Below are 19,713 nucleotides of genomic sequence, written 5' to 3'. Positions count from 1 at the left end.
ACGGTGGGGTAAGGGTTTAATGCGAGTTCCCCTGGCTGAAACGGTACGTCGCGTGTGACAGACGCCTCGTTAATTCCAATCACCGAACTGGGCAGGGGAAAGGCACAACAAAATAAGTGGAAAAAAAAAAAAAACAAACAACCTGCTGAATAAATACATACACCCTTTGGACATCTTCTCAACGATTGGCCTATCACATGCCTTCATTTGGTAACAGTTCCGCAATTCACCTAACAAGATTTATTACTGTTTTAACTTTTCAAACTGATTGTCCCTGCCCGAATTTTTCTCCCTTGGGCACGCGTGAGTGCGTAGCCTCGAAATAGACCTAAAGAGCACATGGAAAGCAGCGGAAAAAGGTCTGTGTCGCCTTCCTCAGGTCCATTCAAACTGTATAAAGTTCCCTCCCAGAATTTACATGTCTAAAGCTATTCTGCCTGCATTAATACGACCCATCCTAGATGACAGGGCTCTACACCTGACAGACAGTAGAACCTGGAAACACAGAGAACTGAGAGGAAGATTTTTTTTTTTCCTAAGGACAATCATGATGTGAATTTACTGCTTGTGAAACATACTAGTCTGGCAGACCCAGAGCACAACGGTGTCTGATAAGCAGAGTAGGTATCTCACAGGCAACGGCAGAAAAGGTTTCTCCCCCTTCCCTCTCTAACCATGGGTCTAGTCTAGACAGATTTTTACACCTACCAGTTCACCACAATCTCAGCACTTTCCAACCACTCATTTCTACCAGCCTTGACCCCAGCAGAGAAGTGTCTGCAGTGGAGTGTTTTGGTTTGGAATCTCAAATAATAGAAACACTGAATAATGATTTCCCCTAAGTACCAGAGAAGAGCTCTTTGATGGCTCATTCAAATTAGATGCAAAGAAGATTATCAAAACAATCTCTGAGAACCACCAGGAGGCCACCAAAGACCACTGGGACCTCTGGGTTGTTATCCAGAGATTGATTAGAGCTTTTGACAATCTTAACATGGGATAGAACAGAGACAATTCAGCAGTGAAGCCCTCCTGGCTGATCTAGGCATACCAACATGGTCTGAATTTGTCTGGGTATGCATGCTCCTTTTAGCTGCAGTAATAGAAGATAGAGAGGCTACCGTTCATCTCTTCAGTCTAATCCCAGAGGTAAAGTATCATTAGCGGACCTTCCTTTAGCTAACTGGAAGCACCTATATTGCCACTGCTGCTGCTTTGAACTTTGTGATATGCTTCCAAGGACTGCAAAGAGGTAAGGAATCAGATGATCTTCAGGCTCTTATTACTGAGTTTCATCTGGTATGACATTTAACTGTTATGACTCCTGGAGTCAGCTCCCTGATTGGTTGGTATTTGGAATAGTATCCAGGAATTATTGTCTAACGTCCAGTCTCGTATATCCTGTGGATGAAAATGGGCTTCCAGCTACTTGGAGAAGAGCTTGTGACTTGCCTCCAAAAAGCTGGATTTCCAGTCCAAGAAAGCATTTTTGTAAAGCCAACCAATCGGTGAAGGTTCAAGTAAATCGCATTTCCAAGAAACAGAGGATGAGGAGCAGAATCAAAAATGAAGGCACAAAATCTCCTTCCAGATTCTACAGCAATATTCCTAGATATTACCTGCAGTATCAGAGAGGGAGATCTTCCAGTAGTGGAGTCTTAAAATATCATTAAAAATCAATATCCGAATAGCTTTGATCAATGCCTTACAAACTCTCAGCAGCATTCCCTGTTTCCACTCAAAGTCAGCAGTGAGCAGGGCCAGGGAAAGGTCCTTCCTGTGAAGCATGGCTCTAGGGATCAAGAAAGGACACTGCAATATAACGGGTCCCTTTGGTGGTTGGAAGACCTTCATGATAGTGGGTCAGGCGTCCTGGATGCATAAGGGTCCACCCTTTCCGTGGAGCTCGAATGGAGCAATTGTAGCGCAGGAACCGGCAGCCTCCTCCCTGATGGAAACAAAACAAGAGACACATCAGCTTGCTAAAAGCACCTCAGGGAAAGGGTCTCTGCCTTCTCCTGGCAGCCATTCTGAAAACGTGAGAAGGTGCGTGGGGAATCTCCTGTGCTCTGATGCATTCAAAAATCTTCTTTCTACCCTAGCCCAGTCATTAGTTGCAAACCTTAGTGTGAAGAAGCCAGATATGGATAAGGAAAGGGTTTTCAGCTGCCTGGACTGCTCAAGAGGCTGTACTGCATTCTTGACACACTCGCAACCACTTACCTCATAGTCTATTCCAACTCGGTTCAAAGCAATGTTAATAGTAAAGGTGGAAGCATCATGATGGGGCATTAAAGAGGGCTGCTCGTCAGGTTTGTAGCGAACTACAAAGGCTAGCTCAAACTGAGTCTGCAGGAGAGAAGAACAAAGTGCACATCTGTTACAGGGCTACAGTAGTCCATGGCTACTGAGCTGCAGAGCAGGGTGTAATATTTAAATTGCATCCCACTGCTAAGAGAGGAAGGCAACAATAAGGCAGGAGAATGTCATTGGGAAATTGCGTATTTTCTGATGCATATACTTACGTCATACTCCAGGGTCAGTTTCTCCATATTGGGAAATAGTATGCGTATTGCTAGAGGACTCTAGCAGTCTTTTCACAAAGTTGCAACTGGAGCAGGTGCCGAGCTGACCACAAATTTTGATGCTAGGGTATACATACCTTGGTATAGTATCCTGGGTACAGTTTCTCTGTGATGGGTGCAATATAGTCCAGAAGAAACTTGTACCATTCCCTTTCAAAGCCAATTTGATTCATGTGTATGTCAATAGTTGGGACGTTCTCATATCCTCCTTGTATTCTGCTGTCCTGAAATAGAATCATGAAAATACCCATAAGGATGGGAACCTTGGACTTCAGGAATGAAAAGCACTCGTTTCTGGTAACTACAAATAAATATGACGTTTATTTATCAGAATTTCCAGGATGGAAAACTCATTTCAAACAATAATTAAAACCTAAGGTAAACAATATTACCATCAGAAGGGCTGAATACCGTAGCTTCAGAGGACAGTAAAGAGGACTCAGAAAAATTACTTCACAATTAAAAACAGGGGCAAAATCACAGAGTTAATCAGGAACAAAATCGTACTGCCTCCAGTTTCCTGGTTTAACTGTGGGATCTAACGCTTTCTTACAGGAGGCCCTGCTGCCACCAATTACACATGGATAATGGTGTGACCCAGAAATCAAAAAGCTCCTGCTTTTTCTTACCGTGTTGTCACCTGTGGACCACTGGCCATAATGTTCCATTTCTTCCACCAGCTCATCACACGCAGTGTCAGTGAATATGGGGAACCAGTAAACATCTGGGCAGGGCTGCAGAGAGTAGGCAGGTGAGAATAGCAGGAACAAGGACAGGTGCTTGAGGCAAAAGGAGTAAGACTAAACTGACTGTAGATTGAGTCAGTTTAAGTGGAAAGTAACTGAAATATTGAGGGTAGAGATTGTCTTCTGATTTATGTGCCCCACTTCCACTTAAGAGAGCTGGAGATGTACTTCTGGAAGGATGATTTGGCTCTACAAATACTTTCAAGGTCATGTTTCCTCTGGATTTGAAAGACAAGGTTGTGCTGAACTGCTTATTCCTGAGAATGACAATAGTGATGATACAAGCATGTCCTGATGCTAATCTCCCATTCTGATGGATAAGAGCGATGTTTCCTTACCATTTCTACCAATTTTCCTTTCAGAGCTGCTGTGTAGTTTTCATGGATGTACTTTTCTCTCCAGTCCTGCAGTTAAAAGATAAGCAAACCAGTCATTTCTGTGGGGCCTGGTTAAAGAGGCAATGAAAGGCCAGACACTCGTGCAGCAGTATTTCACAGGCTTTGAAGATCCAGATGTTACACATCACATAAACAGCCTCTCTTTAAATTCTATGACTATGCTCCTCATCCCACCCGAGAGACATCGTTATTACAAAGCCTGGACCTTCCTTATTGGTGAAGCTAGTCATCAAATCTTCACGTGCCACACTGCTAAGCCTGCTGTGCATGCAGGTTATCTCACCTCAGGATTGCTGAATATTTGCCAGAGGTCATTGTGCAGGTGAGTTGTCTGATAATTCTCCAGGGACAGTATGTGTCCAAACTGATGCCGATTTGTCAGGTACATAAAGACTCCCTGCAGGACAGAGGGAAACAATCAAGCTTTGTTTCCAGGCCTCACACTTCTGTGAGCCACTATGAAATATAAGCACTGGACAGTTCCCCAGTGATGACGGCTCTGCCCAAGCTGTTCATTTACTCGTTCTGTCTCCTGTGGGCCTTCAGTATAATTTCCACGCTGGATATGAGGAACTTTGAAAGGTTATAGCCAGAGCCAGTAATTCTGTGCCTCTTGTCAGCCAGGGTTGGAAGCAGAGCAGAGCAGCTGCTGTGAGATTAGGTTCTTCCTTCCTACCCTGTCAATTCCATTTAGAACAGCCCTGAATAGGCCCAAGAACAAAAATGTTATCCACATTTAGTGATCACTGGCTCTGTGCAGTTTCACAGCAAGATAGAAATCCCACACTGTTCCAAGCCTACACAGTATTGAATAACGCCAGTTCATCCTGTCCCATGCCCTGGCAGAGCTGAATGCCTTGAAACTACTTAATCTTGTCACCTACACCCTGGCATGCAGTTCTCCCCTGCCAGCCTCTCTCTCCTCGACTGACCTGATTCCGAACGTTGTGGCAGAAAGCCATGTCCGCATCCAGCTTGCCACTGTGGAAGAGATCTGCCTCATCAAGCTCTGATCGCAGAGCCTTGGCTTTAACCATGTAAACGCTGCTGATGTAGGGAACGTTCCAGAGCCCGCTGAAACACAGAGATAGAAGAGTAAGACTTGAAATACCACTAAGACAGAAACTGCTGGATTTGATGAAATGGCAGGCAGCACTGCAGTATCAGCCAGGCTTGCCTAAATGGGCCAACTCAGAACAGTAGGGAGAAACCATACCAGTAGGGATTGTCATTCCAGAAAAAATCACTTATATTGTCCAGAGCTTTTAAGCTGCACAAATGCTCGTCCACTGTGAAAGCAATTAATTGCTACTGTGTGTTTTTGCTAGGGACATAATTAATGGCTTGAATCTCTTCCCAGAGAGATCAACATATTTTTTACCAGTGATTTAAAAAACCTGAACCAGCCAAAGGTGCATAAGCTGATTTCCAGCATTTATCACACACATAATGGCCTAAAAAAAAAGAGGGCCCCTCAAGAATATGAATGAACCAACAATTGTATTTTGTGAATCTTCCATTCAAGGATCACCTGGTATTTTATGAAGACTATCTGATAAAGATTAAACAGCACTTTACAGGATTTTAAGGATCACACTAACTATAATCCACAGGTGGGAAAACATGACATGAGTAAGATGAAGTGGTTTCAGTGGAGTCAGGACCCTCAAACCCTTACTCTGATCATAAGAAAATCTGCCCAAAGTACGTTATCATCTCTGCTCAGGGGAGAATATAGAGCAGCTTCCAAATAGGAGTACAGACTTCTTTTCCTTTTCTGTACACAAAGACAGCTGTGCTCTGGTTCTTTGACATTAGCTAGTTTGATGATAATGTGCTGCAGCAAGCTTTACATTTGAGGGATTGTATCATTAAGAAGCTCTGTTTGCATACTCACACCCTCCGCCTTTGAACAATATCCACATAATCTTCTGAGCGGGCATAGTATCCATCAGGGCTCAGCGCTCCCCAGAAATTTGACCACAACTTCTCATGGCGGCTTACCAGTGGGGCAATCACCAGCCTGCGAGCACAAAATAAAAAGGAATTGCAGGACAGGATGCTACCACAGGAAGAAAAGGAAAAGATTTACAAATCACAGGACCATAAGAGTTAGATTCCCCCTCCCTCACAGAGTTGCTGCTTCTGTTAACTGCTGGAATAAAATTCCACATAAGAAAGGCAAATATGGTCACAATCTCCTATCTAACTGGACCCTGCAGCATGTCTCTTAGGATCTGATTTGTTCTAGCGACTATATAAAGACAAAACTAGGGATGATTCACATCCACTGCCTAAAATCCAGGGATTACAACTACAGTAAAAAAAGACCAAATAGGAGGTGTTTGTCTAACATTCCAACTCTGACACAGTTCTCCTAGTGCCTTATACATCTCAGTGATAAAAGAGTTCACTGTATTCCTCGTGTGAAAGATGACCAGTAAGGATTGCTCAGACCAAAGAACTCACTTGTTCTGTTCGATCAGGATTCTTAGAGTCTCTGTGTTCTTCAGAACTATCTCAGCATCCAGGCTGAAGTAATAGTCACAGTCAGGATCCTTTCTGCACAAATCCCTATAGCCAGAGAACAAGAAAAGTCACACCAAAATCCTCCTAAAACAGAGCAAGACAAGGGACAGAACACCAGGAATTCCTTCACCTTGTAGTCTAAAGGCCGCCTTCTGGGTGCTCGGAAAAGTTCAGTTTAATGTCACAACTCGGAGGGCTAGCATAGTACAAGCACATCAGATTCAGTATCCAATAGCAGACACTGACACACAGCCAAAATCGCATTTAGCAAACTGTACCCTCAGCTCAAACTGAAGAGGTTCCCATTTGCAGTTGGCCCAAATCCAGACCTAAGATCAAACTCACACCTCCTGATCACAGACAGGGAGATACTCTGCCACTAGCTCTTAGTTTTACTACTACACTCCTCCTCTTCAGAGATACAGGTGCAAATTCTTTGTGATCTATGACTGGGTATATAGACTGCTTGATGAGGGTGAGAGGTACCGGGCTATCCTAACAGAGCAAAGGACCAGTGAGAACTTCATTTCTGAAATTGGAGAAAGGGAGCTGGCATGGAAGCTGATTTTTTTTCCAATATATAATGGGCATGGGGACTTAATGCTAGCAAAATTGAAAGAAAAGGGCAACTGAAAGAAGAGAAGCATCCACTTGACAGTGATGATCCTCAGAAAAAATGGACTGCCTTAGTTTGAACACAGGCTGACTCTGCTAGCCATCATGTATGGCCTCTTCACTTACATGCCCAAGTTACGCGCCTCAGCATTCTCCACCTCATCATCTGGTCCAATCAGTTTGACGGCGAGATATTCTTTGCCATGCTCTTTAACAAAAAAGTCCACCTGCATCAAGTGATGTTGCTCCTATGCCAAAGGAAAAATAAAGAAAAACAGGTAAGATGGGCTCATCTCAGGCTGCTCAGCCTCCTGTTCTTGAAAACGCCAAACCAGATGAGCAACATTTTCCTCACATTTGCCAAGACCATCACAGGACAACTTTACTTACATGGTTGTGAATAAAGAGCTGGATTCGTTGCTTTGGGTAATGAAGGTTACGAAGCCGCAAGAAAAACTGGGAGAGGAATGGAGTGGGCTGCTCGATGAAAATGCCAATCAGAATCATTGGCAATGCCTCATCCTACATTCAGTGAGAAGAGGAGAGAAGTCGTGGCTCATGTACCACATCAGACACATAAGATCCCATAGTAATTGCAAGACTTGTCTTGAGAGCTTTGAACAGACATCAGCCTTACCTTGAACCCTGTGAGGCTTCGCAGACCTTCATCACATACAGTGCAGCCGGTCTCAAACGTCCATATTTGAGGAATGTAGTTTCCCAGGTAGTTTAGCTGCAGCTGCAAAAGGCAATTTGCCATGTTACACATTACAGGGCAGGGGAGTTTCTTTGCATCCACCCCCAGTGTAAGATCACCTTTCATCGGAACTTCGTTTACCTTTCTTGGACTAAAGAATCTGAAAAGCATGACAGCCTGAGGGTCCAATTACACGCTGATCTTTGAGCCAGACCCATCTTGCTGCTATGGACCTGGACCACTTATTGCTTCTCAAATATAAATGCACACAGGGAAAGTCAATATATGGGAAGACAGTAACTTGATACACTCGAGCCTAAAGGGTCACTTTGCAACAAATACATACCAAATCTTTCTCTCAGGACACCCACTTACCTTGGTGGGTCCATTTCCATGAATCACCACAGGCAGAGTGTCATATAACAAGTTTCTTGCTCTCACTCGTGAGTTTTCAAACTTCAGAACTACCTCATCTGGAAATGACATTGCCATCATGTTATCACAGGAGGGCTTTTATTGATAATTAGCAGCACCATGCCTCATTTCTACTGAACAACTGCTGAAAGATGAAAGCATGGACACAGATAACCATGCACAAGTAGTTTAAGGGCTACAGACCACATCTGAAAAGGTGAAAAACTGTTCAGAATGATCCTGTGAGGTAACAGGAGGATGGCTGGAAAGTCGGACAAAGAATGCAGCTTGCTGGGCTGACAAATATGCCTTCTACTAGGAACTGGCAGAAGCCACACTGAAACAGTCTTTCAAAACTGGCATTGACAAATTGTGCAGTGAGGAACAGCTACTGATGGCCAGGGAAGACTCACACCCTTCTCACCTAAGCATTCTATGCACCTGCTGCCTCTCTTTTTCACCCCTGACAAAAGTCCACCCTCCTGGCAGAGATCATCCAAGATGTCTCCTCAACACAACCACACAAAATCCTTTGGAAAACAGACTAGTACAGATCCAAGCTCCAGTCTATCATTGTTATAACGAGCACAAGAGCCAAAAACTACACTGCCATTATAATTTTTTACCTGGCTGGAATAAAGATGGAGTAGTGCAAGACTATAAACTGAAAACATTAGGCAGTAGTGTCAGGAGAGTAAGTGAATCACTTTTGCCAGGACTAGCAAAATCAATCAATCAGCAGGTCAGATCAGAAGCCTGGTACGGTCAGTGAGTGCTCACAGGCAGTATCTGGCTGTATCTCACCTTCTATGGCATTCCAGACACAGTTCTGAAGCGGAAAGACAGACAAGCCCTAGGCAGGGTGGTGTGTTACTACTTGCACTGAAAGTCCCTCCCAGTTTCAATCCCCAAGGCTAATGCAATCCAACATGCTTGGAGATCAAAGTGGCAAGGAGGTGTAAGATGGAAAACCTGACCTGCATTCCCCCAAGTGAAGAGGGGATTGCAATGAGAACCTAGCTGGTCGCAGTGGAATTGCAAATAAAGCTCAGAACTCTGGCAGAGGCTTTTTACTGAAGCTTATTCTGCAGGGACAGGAATTTCTGAAATTTAATCCCCTCAGCCACAACTTTATTTCTGGTGTCAACATGCAGTTGCATTCCAAGGAGAAACGAGCTTCCTTCTTCCATCTCACCTAATGCTCCATTTAGGTTTTGGAAGATCCGGCTTCTTTGGTCTAGACTGATGTTGATACTTTCCTTTAAAAGAATGAGATAAATAACCTTAATTAGAACACAAGTTCTTTACATGTGAGAGACCCTATGCTGAGCGAAGATGTATCACATTCTTATAATCATTTCCATACTCTCCAAGCTCTGAAATCTAAACCACTCCCAGCTAACCCTCATTTTCACTTGAATCTGGGACAACTCGCCATTTTTAAAAACAATTTAAACATATTGTATTAGGCAAAACCATGCAAATAAACATTTTAAAACTGCTGTGGGTATGCCAATAATAATACGCAGCATATTAATGAAGTACACTTGCGGCACAGTCATATAAAACCCATGTATAACATGCAGGAATGCCGAGATAGCAAAAACATCTGCTGTGACGACGGTTTCTTGCCATCTATCCACAGGACAAGTGTTATCCCAAGTGTTGTCCCAGATACTGGTGTCAAACCAGAACACAGTAAAGGTGCAAGGCCAGCTTGTGCAATCTTTGTTTTTATCCCCTGCTGCAAGCCACACTCTGACTGGGTTTTTGTCAGACTAAAATCCAGCTCTGACTTAACAGAGTTCAGTGTCCCTCCAGGCATCTATTAAGATTGATTACTGGAAAGGACAGCAGGGTGCTAACATCCACTGTCTGAATGCCAAGTCAGTGGAATTACTCAGCCTTTGTGTGGCACAGGGCCAGAACTGCAGATGAGAACATTAAAAGAACTGGTCATGTCAAAATATCACAGGCCATAATCAGATTTGGGGAAGTAAAAAAGTGCAGCTGTTCTGAATTTTTTACCAGTCCTGCTGGTAAAAAAGTGCAACTCCTTCTCTAATCAGTCTGAAAGCAGTTTCCTACAGCTAATGTTTCCTCTTGACTTTACTGTTACAGTTTGACTTCTTAGCTCCCATGCATTTGTGGTGTCCCTCAGGGACAGACTGCACTGTGTAATGCAGAACTGGGCAGGGACAACAGAAGCAGAATCACCCTGTGGGCTGGATGATTCAGCCAGTGCACCACACGGTGCTGGAATGGCAATGATGCTTCCAGGGTCCATTCCAGGCTTCTGTATGATGTTACGTGGCATGCTACAGAGGCTGACGCAGATTCTGTCGGCCAGGATCTGGAAGTGTTTGCTGAAGGCAGTGGCAGCCTCTTTGTTCCAGCAGGGCTACCCACTGTGATGTCTACAGTCCCTATCCTGTGGCACAAGAGTGGCTAAAAGGCTGTGAACCTTTGTCCCTTTTATCACCTCAAACCTGCTCGGGCCTCATCTGCCCCTGTACTTAAAATGTACTTTAGTGCTAGGTTGGATATCTGTAAGTCAGCACTGTACTCTGCAGGGAAGATACATGCTTAAAGTCTGGGTTTCACATCCCCTGTAAGGAGGCTGGTTAGTTCTGCCACACTCAATAGCTTTAAACATCAGCTCATACAGATACTGGTATCAGTTTCCAGACTTGTTTTAAGACACCTATCTTCCCATTCACATTTTAAGCTTAAAGATAAAAAACGCTAATAACTGAACAAAGGGGTAGTGGCTAGAATGCAAATTTTCAGAACGGAAATGGGTAACTATACATACTACTGGCCTTTTCCATGTAAGGATGCCAGAGCAGTAATTAAGAGTCAATATGTATGTGATTAACTTCTTTTACTGTCAACAGGGATACTGCACAGAGGATTAACAGCGATGCTTCTCAGATGACTCCTCCTAATCCCAAAATCTAGCTACACCTACTCTTTTTTCTGGATCCAAGAAGACATTCGTATAGAAGAGCTGGTCACTGTCATCATCCTGTCCTTTCCACTCCTCCACAAGCTTCTTCAGGTTTGGAGCATAACCTATGAAGCCTATGGGAATAAGTATGAAGAGGTGTTTCAACCCAGACAACCAAAAAAGGGAAATACTCCTGTATACACACACTCTCACTTCTTTCACACACAGTCTCAGTCCACCCTGTGTTGCTGCAGAGATACACCAGCTTTCAGCAAAGGCATGTCTAGACCGCACTTCCCAACATGGAATGACACCAGGATCAAACCTGTAATCTTCAGCATCAGAAAAGCTCAGATACCCACACCCTGAATGACAAGTCTCACTGAAAAGGGAGAAGGAATAGGGAGCAGGTTCCTATCCTTCTACAGGCAATTCATAGCTATGTCCCCTCCTGCAGGTAAAAGACAGGAGCATTGTTCATCTTTCCATTCCGGCCAGTTATGCACAACGCTTCGATTTGCACCATCTTCTATAAAGATGCTTTCCAAACCTGGTCCCTTGCTACTTTTTCCAAAGGCTTTTTAATAGGAGGAAAAAGCTGAGAGAGGTTCTCAGCTGAAAGAAGGTTCTGCATCTTACCTCCAGAACCCAGGAAGCGCTTTCCATCTCGCACCTGAGGGTACTTGGCTTCCAACTTTCTGTCAGGATAGATGTAGTTCTCTGCTGAGAAGACCACCCTGCTCTTCGCTTGTTTGAACTTCTTCAGCAGTTCTGCAGGGCCGGAAGCAAAGAGTACATCATAGCTAGAGTAAAAGACAGACAAGAAAGGGACAAAAAGGAATGGAGTCAGAAAAACATGTCAGCGTGAAGTTTCTAGAAACAGCTAATTCTTTAGGAATTCCTTTCTTTTAGTTCTGCTTCACAGTATTACATTTTTTGTCACAATTATAGCTAATTAAAGTCCAATCTTATTCACAGGGTGGAAAATGTTACTTTCCACTGCAGAAGATTCCACAGTGGCTTGGGGCAACTTACGCCCATTCTTTCATATAACTTTTACAAAGTTTTCACTGATGATAAAAACAAACCTTCCAAGCTGCAAAACAAGCTGATCTCTTCTTGCTTTGCCCCCATTTAGAACTGTGAACCCCTGGTGCTCTCACTGTAACAATTTTTAACTTATTGGAGGAAAAATTACGCTGCCATTCCTTTCTAGATTAAACAAACCCATAGGTCATGCTTTTTACATATTTTGGCATGCTGCAACTCTCCACTGAGCTCCCTGCAAATCTTCAGGAGGAACCTATACTGGACACTAGTCACTGGATGCTGCACTCCAGCCGCCGTCTCTTCAGTACTGGGTAGAACTGACTAATTCCCAGGCGACACTCCCAGAATGAGACTTGCATTTTCTGCAAGAGGATTTGCATACTTCAAACTCATTTTAGTGAGTGAAAAAGTTGCTCATTCCAGAGATTAATCATTCCCGACTTCTCTAAACACACGTAGACACTCAGAGCTGCAAAAGATGATCTCCCTGCCATGGGAGCCAGAGACAGATACAGGGATCCCAGACCTGCCTGTTGCTGAGCATATGAAAAGACAATGAGACTCCAAACCGTCCTTTTCCCTCTTCACATTTCTCTGGCAGATTAATTCTTGGCTCTCAGGATTGTGTTGCAGCCTGCCTCACCTTATAAAACAAATAGTTCTGGTAAGAAAGGCCTGCCTAGATCCACAGAAATTGTCTGCTCATTCTCTGCAGATAGAGGCAGCCAAATTCCACCCTGGCAGATACAGGTACAACACTATCAACTTTACGCAAGAGTTGGTATTCTGTATTCTGATCAGACCTCCCCAGCTGCCACAGACGCAGCTCTAAGCAACTCTTAGGCAACTGCAGAGAATTCAGGGGGAAAAAAAATGGACGTCTGGATACACCTTCCAAAAGCAATTTACTTCACAGTTAATTTCTTCTTAGTAAGAACCTGTCCAAACAGCCTTATGATTCAGTTCACGGCAAATACTTTCCAACCCGTTACCTTTCTACAAAAAGGATGATCAGGTCTTCCTTATCCGCATACTGCTTCAAAGCTGATTTCAAGAGACGGACCTTCTGCCCACCTCCTGCTGGCTTCTTGTCATCTCCACCCTGCCATTCCTCATCCAGCCCCAGCACCTAAAGAACAACAGGCACAGGGTCTACTGAACAGGTCACTTTCCCAGCAAGACTCACAGGAAAGGACCAGAACCCACAACCTTGCTAGACCTGATAACTCCCAGTGCAAATCACAACAGAAAAAACCAGCATCAGGACAGATGGACTAGGTATGCCAGCCTTTGAAGCATTCTCTGGGATGGACAGAGTAACATGTACCACAGTAACTCTCAGCAACAGGGACAGGAGCACACTCTGTACTGTGTGTTTTGGCATTGCGAAGGAAAGGTGCCATGGGGCTCCCTTGAGCAGGACTTATGGATCTCACCTCAAGCCAACACTCAGGAAGGAATAAGACACTGCTTCAGAAATGCCCCGGTCACAAGATTTTTCAGCCAGCTGAGTAGGTATGTCCCCTCTTAAGCTTTTATTTAATCACTTTGTGGCCAAATCTTACCCATTCCACAGTTCAAAATTCCCTTTGACCAACCACCACTGAGGCTGCTAGCCATCACCTGGACTTTGTAGTTGAAGAACTGGGCTGATCTTCTAAAGCGTTGGAATCCCTCAGTCTGCTTGGTGGCAACAGTAAGAACCAGCAGGTTTTCTGCATACAGGAGAAAGCACAAGAGACACACTCAACTTGCATTGTTTTCACAACCAGCTGTTCCACACCTAACGAAGAGGCTTTACTATCAGATACTGAGCCAAGGTAGAGATCAATAGTCTTAAAGGTACTTGACAGATTTGACAAAGGGAAGTCAAAATCCAACCACTGAGAAGCAAAGTTACTTTCCCAGTACATTCTTTAAGTTGGTCATGAATCCAGCAATAGAATCCAGGAGTCCCAACTTTTGTGCAAACAGTCACTGCTGTTCACAGACACAGGTTAGGTCTGTTCTATATGACATTGAAAAATGTCCAGGTTCATTTTAAATCAGGCAAGGGAGGTAGTCTAGCTGTGGAGCTACCATATCGTGCTGAGAAGAAAACAGCTTGCTTACACCTCACTCAATTATCTCTACACTGTACAATGTTAAGCACTATAGGTGTTCTCACTGCCCACAAAGCTTCAACCTCAGGAAGAAAACCAGCTTCAAATCCTACTTATTTGCTGCCTGGATTTTCTTGGCACCAACTCATCAAAGATTCGTAGAGGGAAAAAAAGAAAGCGTGTTTTACTGGAGGAACTATCACAGGGGACAGAACAACAAATTTCAGTGTTTGACTGAAGAACCCAAAACTAATTGCAGCAAAGCAAGACTTCCTTTGCAGCAGAGATTAGAACTCGGTCCTGGGTATAAAATGAGAGATATGTAAAGATACAATTTCATTGCCTGAGTTATGAGCTAGAAAAAGAAAATATATTGTGTTAAGTGATTTTTTTGCCCTGCTATTGAAAGCTACAATTCTCTTCTCTCACATAGAGTGTGAAGAAAATTAAACTTGAAGATAAAAAATAGAACTACTACAAAATGCCCATTTGGAAGTCAGCCATTTAGTGCAATTGGCTTCCTGTTCCCCACAGAGTTGCTTTTTTGTCACTCAGCATTGACTGGGTGTAGGGAAGACCAAAATTAGGCTGAATGTTATTATTCCCTCTCCATGGCTGCTCCAATTTTGTACTGCATTCCTGAGGTGTTTTCCAGATTTTTTCATACATACACAATGTGAATTTAATTCTGCCATAACTTTCATTTACATTCTCCTCCCAAACTTGCTCTTCATTTCCAGTCCCTTAAAAATAACAAAGCTAAATCCTGAAGGTCTCTTTCAGAAATTTCTCTATAGTACCACTGGAATATGATTTTTATGCAGAAGCTCTGGTTTCTTCATTGTAATGATTAAACGCTATACTTCATCCTAACACTTTTGCTTAAGTAGGAATTTGTATAGGCTCTGGCAACAGTGCTTAAATGCGAACCCTGGCCATCCGATTTTAACATCAGAAAATACCAGGAAAAACTGAAAGCACATTTTCTTGGCTTGAGCGGGCTTCTTTTGGAACAATGATTTTTTTCAATGGATGTACCAGATGCATCTTACTAGTGTACCCAAACTGATACTCTGTCTGATCTTAGAGAGGAAGGATCTAGGAGCTGGAGTCCAAAAGGCACCAAAAGTAAAAAAACAAGTGTAAGACTCCAAGGTAGGAAGAAAGAGGATGTTCCCAAGGAAATTCCTAAAATCCTTTACCTGCATCAGAATAAAAAGAGAGGAGAGATTGAGAACAGGCAATAGAAGATCAGCTCTAATTGTATTTTGTTACACATTCACACAGACAGGCAGAGGGAGTGATGAATAAAAGAATATGAATCCTGCATTTGTGCACTTTTTAAAGGCAGATTTTTAGACATATGAAGTGCATTCCTAATCCAGCTCCTCCAGCACGCTCCAGTTCCTTTTGTCCTGTCCAGCCAGAGGGTGCAAACAAATGAGTAAAATAGATATCTCCTCAGGGAATATGTTAAAGCCATTAAGGTTTCTAGCCATACGATGGCATGCAGAAAACCATGGCAGCTTTATTAGATAGCTTTGAGCTCATGGTTTCTGAGAAGGTGAAGATCATGCTGTCAATGAAGAGGGTGGCAAACGTGGGCTTGCCAGAGAGGAATGTAAAGACAAACATCAAATTCTAGTACCTGAAAGGAAAGGAGAAAGCATATGCTAACGGTAAAAGAAGGAAAGAAAGAAAAGAGCCTGACTGCTGTGCAATTATTTTAGCTTGAATTCTCAGGGCATCTCACATTAAATAAATCACTAACTCATTTTCATGCCGTCACCCCAAGAAAGCAACAAACTGTTTATGATACGAGTGCCAGAAGTTTGCTGGACAAGATGCGAGAGCTAAAGGCTCACATGGATGAACAGGAAGCGGTGTCCTATTTCTAAGACAGAAAAGGTTTCACCGTGCAAACTCACTGGAGCATGGAAAAGCCAGCACAATTATCCTCCCCAGCAGAATTCCAAGTTACAGATTCCCCTCTCATTACTGGTCTGTGGGGGTAAGACTGTGAGAGACATTAAGCTCAGTTTCTGTTTGGAGAAATCTCTGCAGCAGCGAGAGCTTTCCATCCCAAGAGACATTCCTTCAGTCCAGTACTAGAAGCTTGTGCTGAGCTATGTTGCCTCCGCTCCTTCTCCTTTAACCCTTTCTTCTCTTTCTCGAAGATTTTGCTGAACACTGGTGCAGCTGATAGGTATTTCCAGAGACAGAGCAGTAAACCCTTTTAATTTCAGTATCACAGGCAGCATTTTAAACCTCCAAAAGCAGATTTATGCTTCCCTACTTTCATGTCACAGTTACTTTTCCTATGTAGAAAGGGTAGCCTATTCCATTAAGCTGGGCCTCCTGGGCCCAGAGACTCCTTGGGCCATGCTGACAATTAGAAATCGTATAAATACATTTAATAATGGTATGGCTGCAAAATACAAACACACCGTGGTTAACGAAGCAAGCACTGGAGTAGGAACCAGGGGAGCTGGACTGTACTGCTAGCTCTGCTATGGAACATGGAGTCAATCTTGCTATCCCTCTGTTTTTCCATCTGTAAAATTATAATAGAGGACATGTACCACTTTTGTGAGGGTTTTTGAGCACTATAGGTGGAAAGGATCCTGTAGGGACAAAGCACTGAACGGGGACTCTGATATCAACATTACAGTGAAATGACTGGGTACAAACAGTAAAAGTCAGTGACAAGATGAGTTCAGTCACAAAAAATTTTAGAGTTATTTACTTCCACTCTGACTCTACAGGGAAAACACAGCTGCAGCTGCATTTTAGGACAAGGAATGAATTTATCCCCAGGCTGTGCTTTGGGAAATCTTACTGTGCTGCTTCCTGTTAAGATAGTGTCCAAGAAAATAACATTAATACAGGGATCAAATAGAGAAAATCAGTGCCCAATTTAATAGTGGATAATATAATCTCTGTATTAAATCTACATTTATGAAAGTTTTTTTTAAAGATTCCATTAACTACAAATAACTATGCTTAGAGCTTTTGCAGGGATGTAAAAGAACATAGAAGAGAGAAGGTAGGTATCATTCTCATATTACTCTGGGGAAGCTGAGGCACAGAAAAGGTAAGGCATTTTTTCTTCGAGCCATGCCAGAAGTGATGTGTTCAGAAAGCAGTTAATTCCAAATCCCTCTTCCTAACCAACATACCTTGTTCTCTTTCCCTAGCACTCAATTTTATATCTCTAGTACACTCAAAAACCTTACTAAAAACATGGAAGATTTGGGGGGTGTAAGGAAGACAGGGTAGCACAGAAGTTAATTTCTTACTTGTATTTGTCTAATAGTTATCCTAAATGCTGAAAAGATTTTGCTTTAGTTATGCCACTACAGCTAAAGAACTCCCAACACTCCCATGGATACACATTAGCTGTATTATTATTAAGTAATATATATAGTAAAGGTAATTATACGAGAATCACATATTGTGAAGGGAAATATTCTAAGTAAGAAGACGAAATCTCCTCTTAATTGCCACTTCTCTAATGAAGAGAGAGATAATTATCCAAACTTCTTGGCAAAATGACAGTGTGTGAACCTCTTTGTCAGCCTGGCTGACACTCTGGCTGCCCTAATCCTCCACTGTTCTACCAACTACTCTTCAGAGCATCCACCAACTGTTTATGTGGGGCTAGACTGATGTTATTTCAGGAGCATCCCGGATCTCGGGTCACAGTGTGGCCACTCTGGGATCAAATGCTGCCTGTTAACTAATTCTTGAACCGTGTCAGTTCAAAACCAGGAAGGGCTGACCCAGGTGGGACGCTACCCAAGGGACTGCGAGCACTTTATTGGGATGAAATGGTGTCCAAGGCTCGTCTCACACAACTCAGAGCTGTGAGCGCCTGTCTGGTAACTGAGGCGCCCAAGAAGCATGTGCAGAGGACACCCACGCCGGCCTGTGCACTGCCTCAGAACTCGGCAGCAGGCGCTAGATGCCGCCCAGGGGCTCGGGCTCTGCAGCGGGCACTACTCTCGGGTCGGGCAATGCCTCTGAGCTGGACCGGGGCGCTAAGGACAGTGGTGGCACCGACCGCGGACGTGCCCGTCCATCGGCCTGGCCACCAGCTCCCCGTGCTGCCGGTCCCCACCCTCTGCCCCGCAGCAGACCCCCCCTTACCTTCCTGCTCGGAGGCACCGCCGCCCTCCGCCCCGAGCAGCGCCAGCACCACCCAGGGCAGCAGCACCGCCGGAGGCACCATGGAGGCGACTTCCCCGCCCGGATCCCGGTCCGGGAGCCGATACCGACCGGGACCGCTGCCTGCGGGACGGACCCGGGCACCGCTCCGCTCCGCAGGGACCCGGCGGACGGCGGCTCTAGAAAGCTCCGGAGCTGCCGGAGCCTGTGCCACGCACCAGACCCGCCCGGCAGGGACCGGCGGAGGAAGCGGGGAGGCGGCGGCTCCTCCTCCCGGGCCGCCCCGGCCCCCGCAAGAGGCGGGGAGGCAGCTGGGGCCGATCTGGGAGAGGGAGCAGGAAGCTCTGGGGCCGAGGCTTGTGCAAAGCAAGGGAACATCTGGCTTTGGCAGGGACGCGAAGCCGGTGGGGGTTGATCCCGGAGCTGCAGCAACTTTACCTGGGGTGCGGGGTCCAGCAAGGCTTGCTGCCGGGGGGCCGTTACAGCACAGCCGTGGGACACCGGGCAATGGATCTGCAGAGGAAGAAACGTGGGTTAAGCAAACGTGTAGGAGGAGGGGGCTCACTTTCTGGCCAGCTTCAGTTAGTGCTGCGCTGCATCTGGTTGACACAGTCATTAAGTGTGAAAAAAGCAAAACAGACAGGGATTATGCACAGCTCTGGAAACTGGAAGCCCTTATTAAATACCTTCTTCCCACCTGTCATTTCACCTCATGTATTTCCTTAGCAAACACAAAATCTGCTGCAGTCTTGCTTCCTATACTAACTGTTTTTCTCTGGCCATATATATGCCTTTAAGTCTTACATTTATCTCTTTTCTTGCTCTGGTTTTTCTTGCTCTAGCCCTGATGACTTACCCATGCATCTTCTAGTTTATTCTGCCTAACTTTGAGAACGGGCAAAATAAACCTGTCTTATAAAATTACACTTTAAAAAAAAAAAAAGGGTTTAGGGTCACTTTTATACTGCAGTGAATGTAAGACTTAGATGCAGGGAAACCCTTTTGAGCCTGCAGAACACCGGGTGAGGAGCTACCACTGACACATACCTTACCTGAGGCCCTGAGCGACACATTGTTACTACTGAAGCAAATACCTAGAAGCACAGTGCCATTTTCTTAGGCACTGTATATAATTAAACCCAACTTTCCTTCCATTACTGAAAGCAACATGAAGAGACTACTTATTTTCTCTCTTGTAAGGTGTGAACAATAAAATTTAATTGTCTGCAAAGAACTCACAGAATGACAGAGGCTGTATAAATGTTATGTGCTGTTCTGTAAGACATGAAGTAGATGGAAAGAAACCTTGCAGTATACTACTGAAGCCATCACTGAAAGAGGCACTGAGTCCTCAGCCACTCCTGAGCTTGGCCCATGGAGCACACGTTACAATAGGAAGGTAAGGTGTCTGGGAGAAAGGAGCAGTACTGAGTGGTTTGGCAGAGGCATAAAAAGCGAAG

At 44.3% G+C, this 19,713-nt stretch overlaps 1 protein-coding gene across 1 annotated transcript; it reads right to left on the bottom strand.

The window, feature by feature from the left end:
- Nucleotides 1-3: 3 nt before the first annotated feature.
- On the bottom strand, nt 4-18,507 carry PLOD1 (procollagen-lysine,2-oxoglutarate 5-dioxygenase 1). Its single transcript, XM_052792850.1, has 19 exons — nt 18,236-18,507; nt 13,608-13,699; nt 12,977-13,113; nt 11,574-11,737; nt 10,956-11,068; nt 9,180-9,243; nt 7,946-8,043; nt 7,511-7,612; nt 7,264-7,395; nt 7,000-7,121; nt 6,199-6,303; nt 5,627-5,752; nt 4,662-4,803; nt 4,013-4,126; nt 3,670-3,735; nt 3,215-3,319; nt 2,663-2,809; nt 2,224-2,349; nt 4-1,948 (listed from the first exon to the last, which is right to left on the bottom strand). The coding sequence occupies exons 1-19, from the start codon at nt 18,315-18,317 to the stop codon at nt 1,793-1,795; spliced, it is 2,193 nt and encodes a 730-aa protein (XP_052648810.1). The 5' UTR covers nt 18,318-18,507; the 3' UTR covers nt 4-1,792.
- Nucleotides 18,508-19,713: the final 1,206 nt, after the last annotated feature.

Source organism: Harpia harpyja, chromosome 7 (assembly GCF_026419915.1).
Source record: "Harpia harpyja isolate bHarHar1 chromosome 7, bHarHar1 primary haplotype, whole genome shotgun sequence".
Taxonomy (NCBI): Eukaryota; Metazoa; Chordata; class Aves; order Accipitriformes; family Accipitridae; genus Harpia; species Harpia harpyja.
The sequence above is the reverse complement of the archived record's forward strand: the minus strand, read 5'-3'. Positions and strand labels throughout refer to the sequence as shown.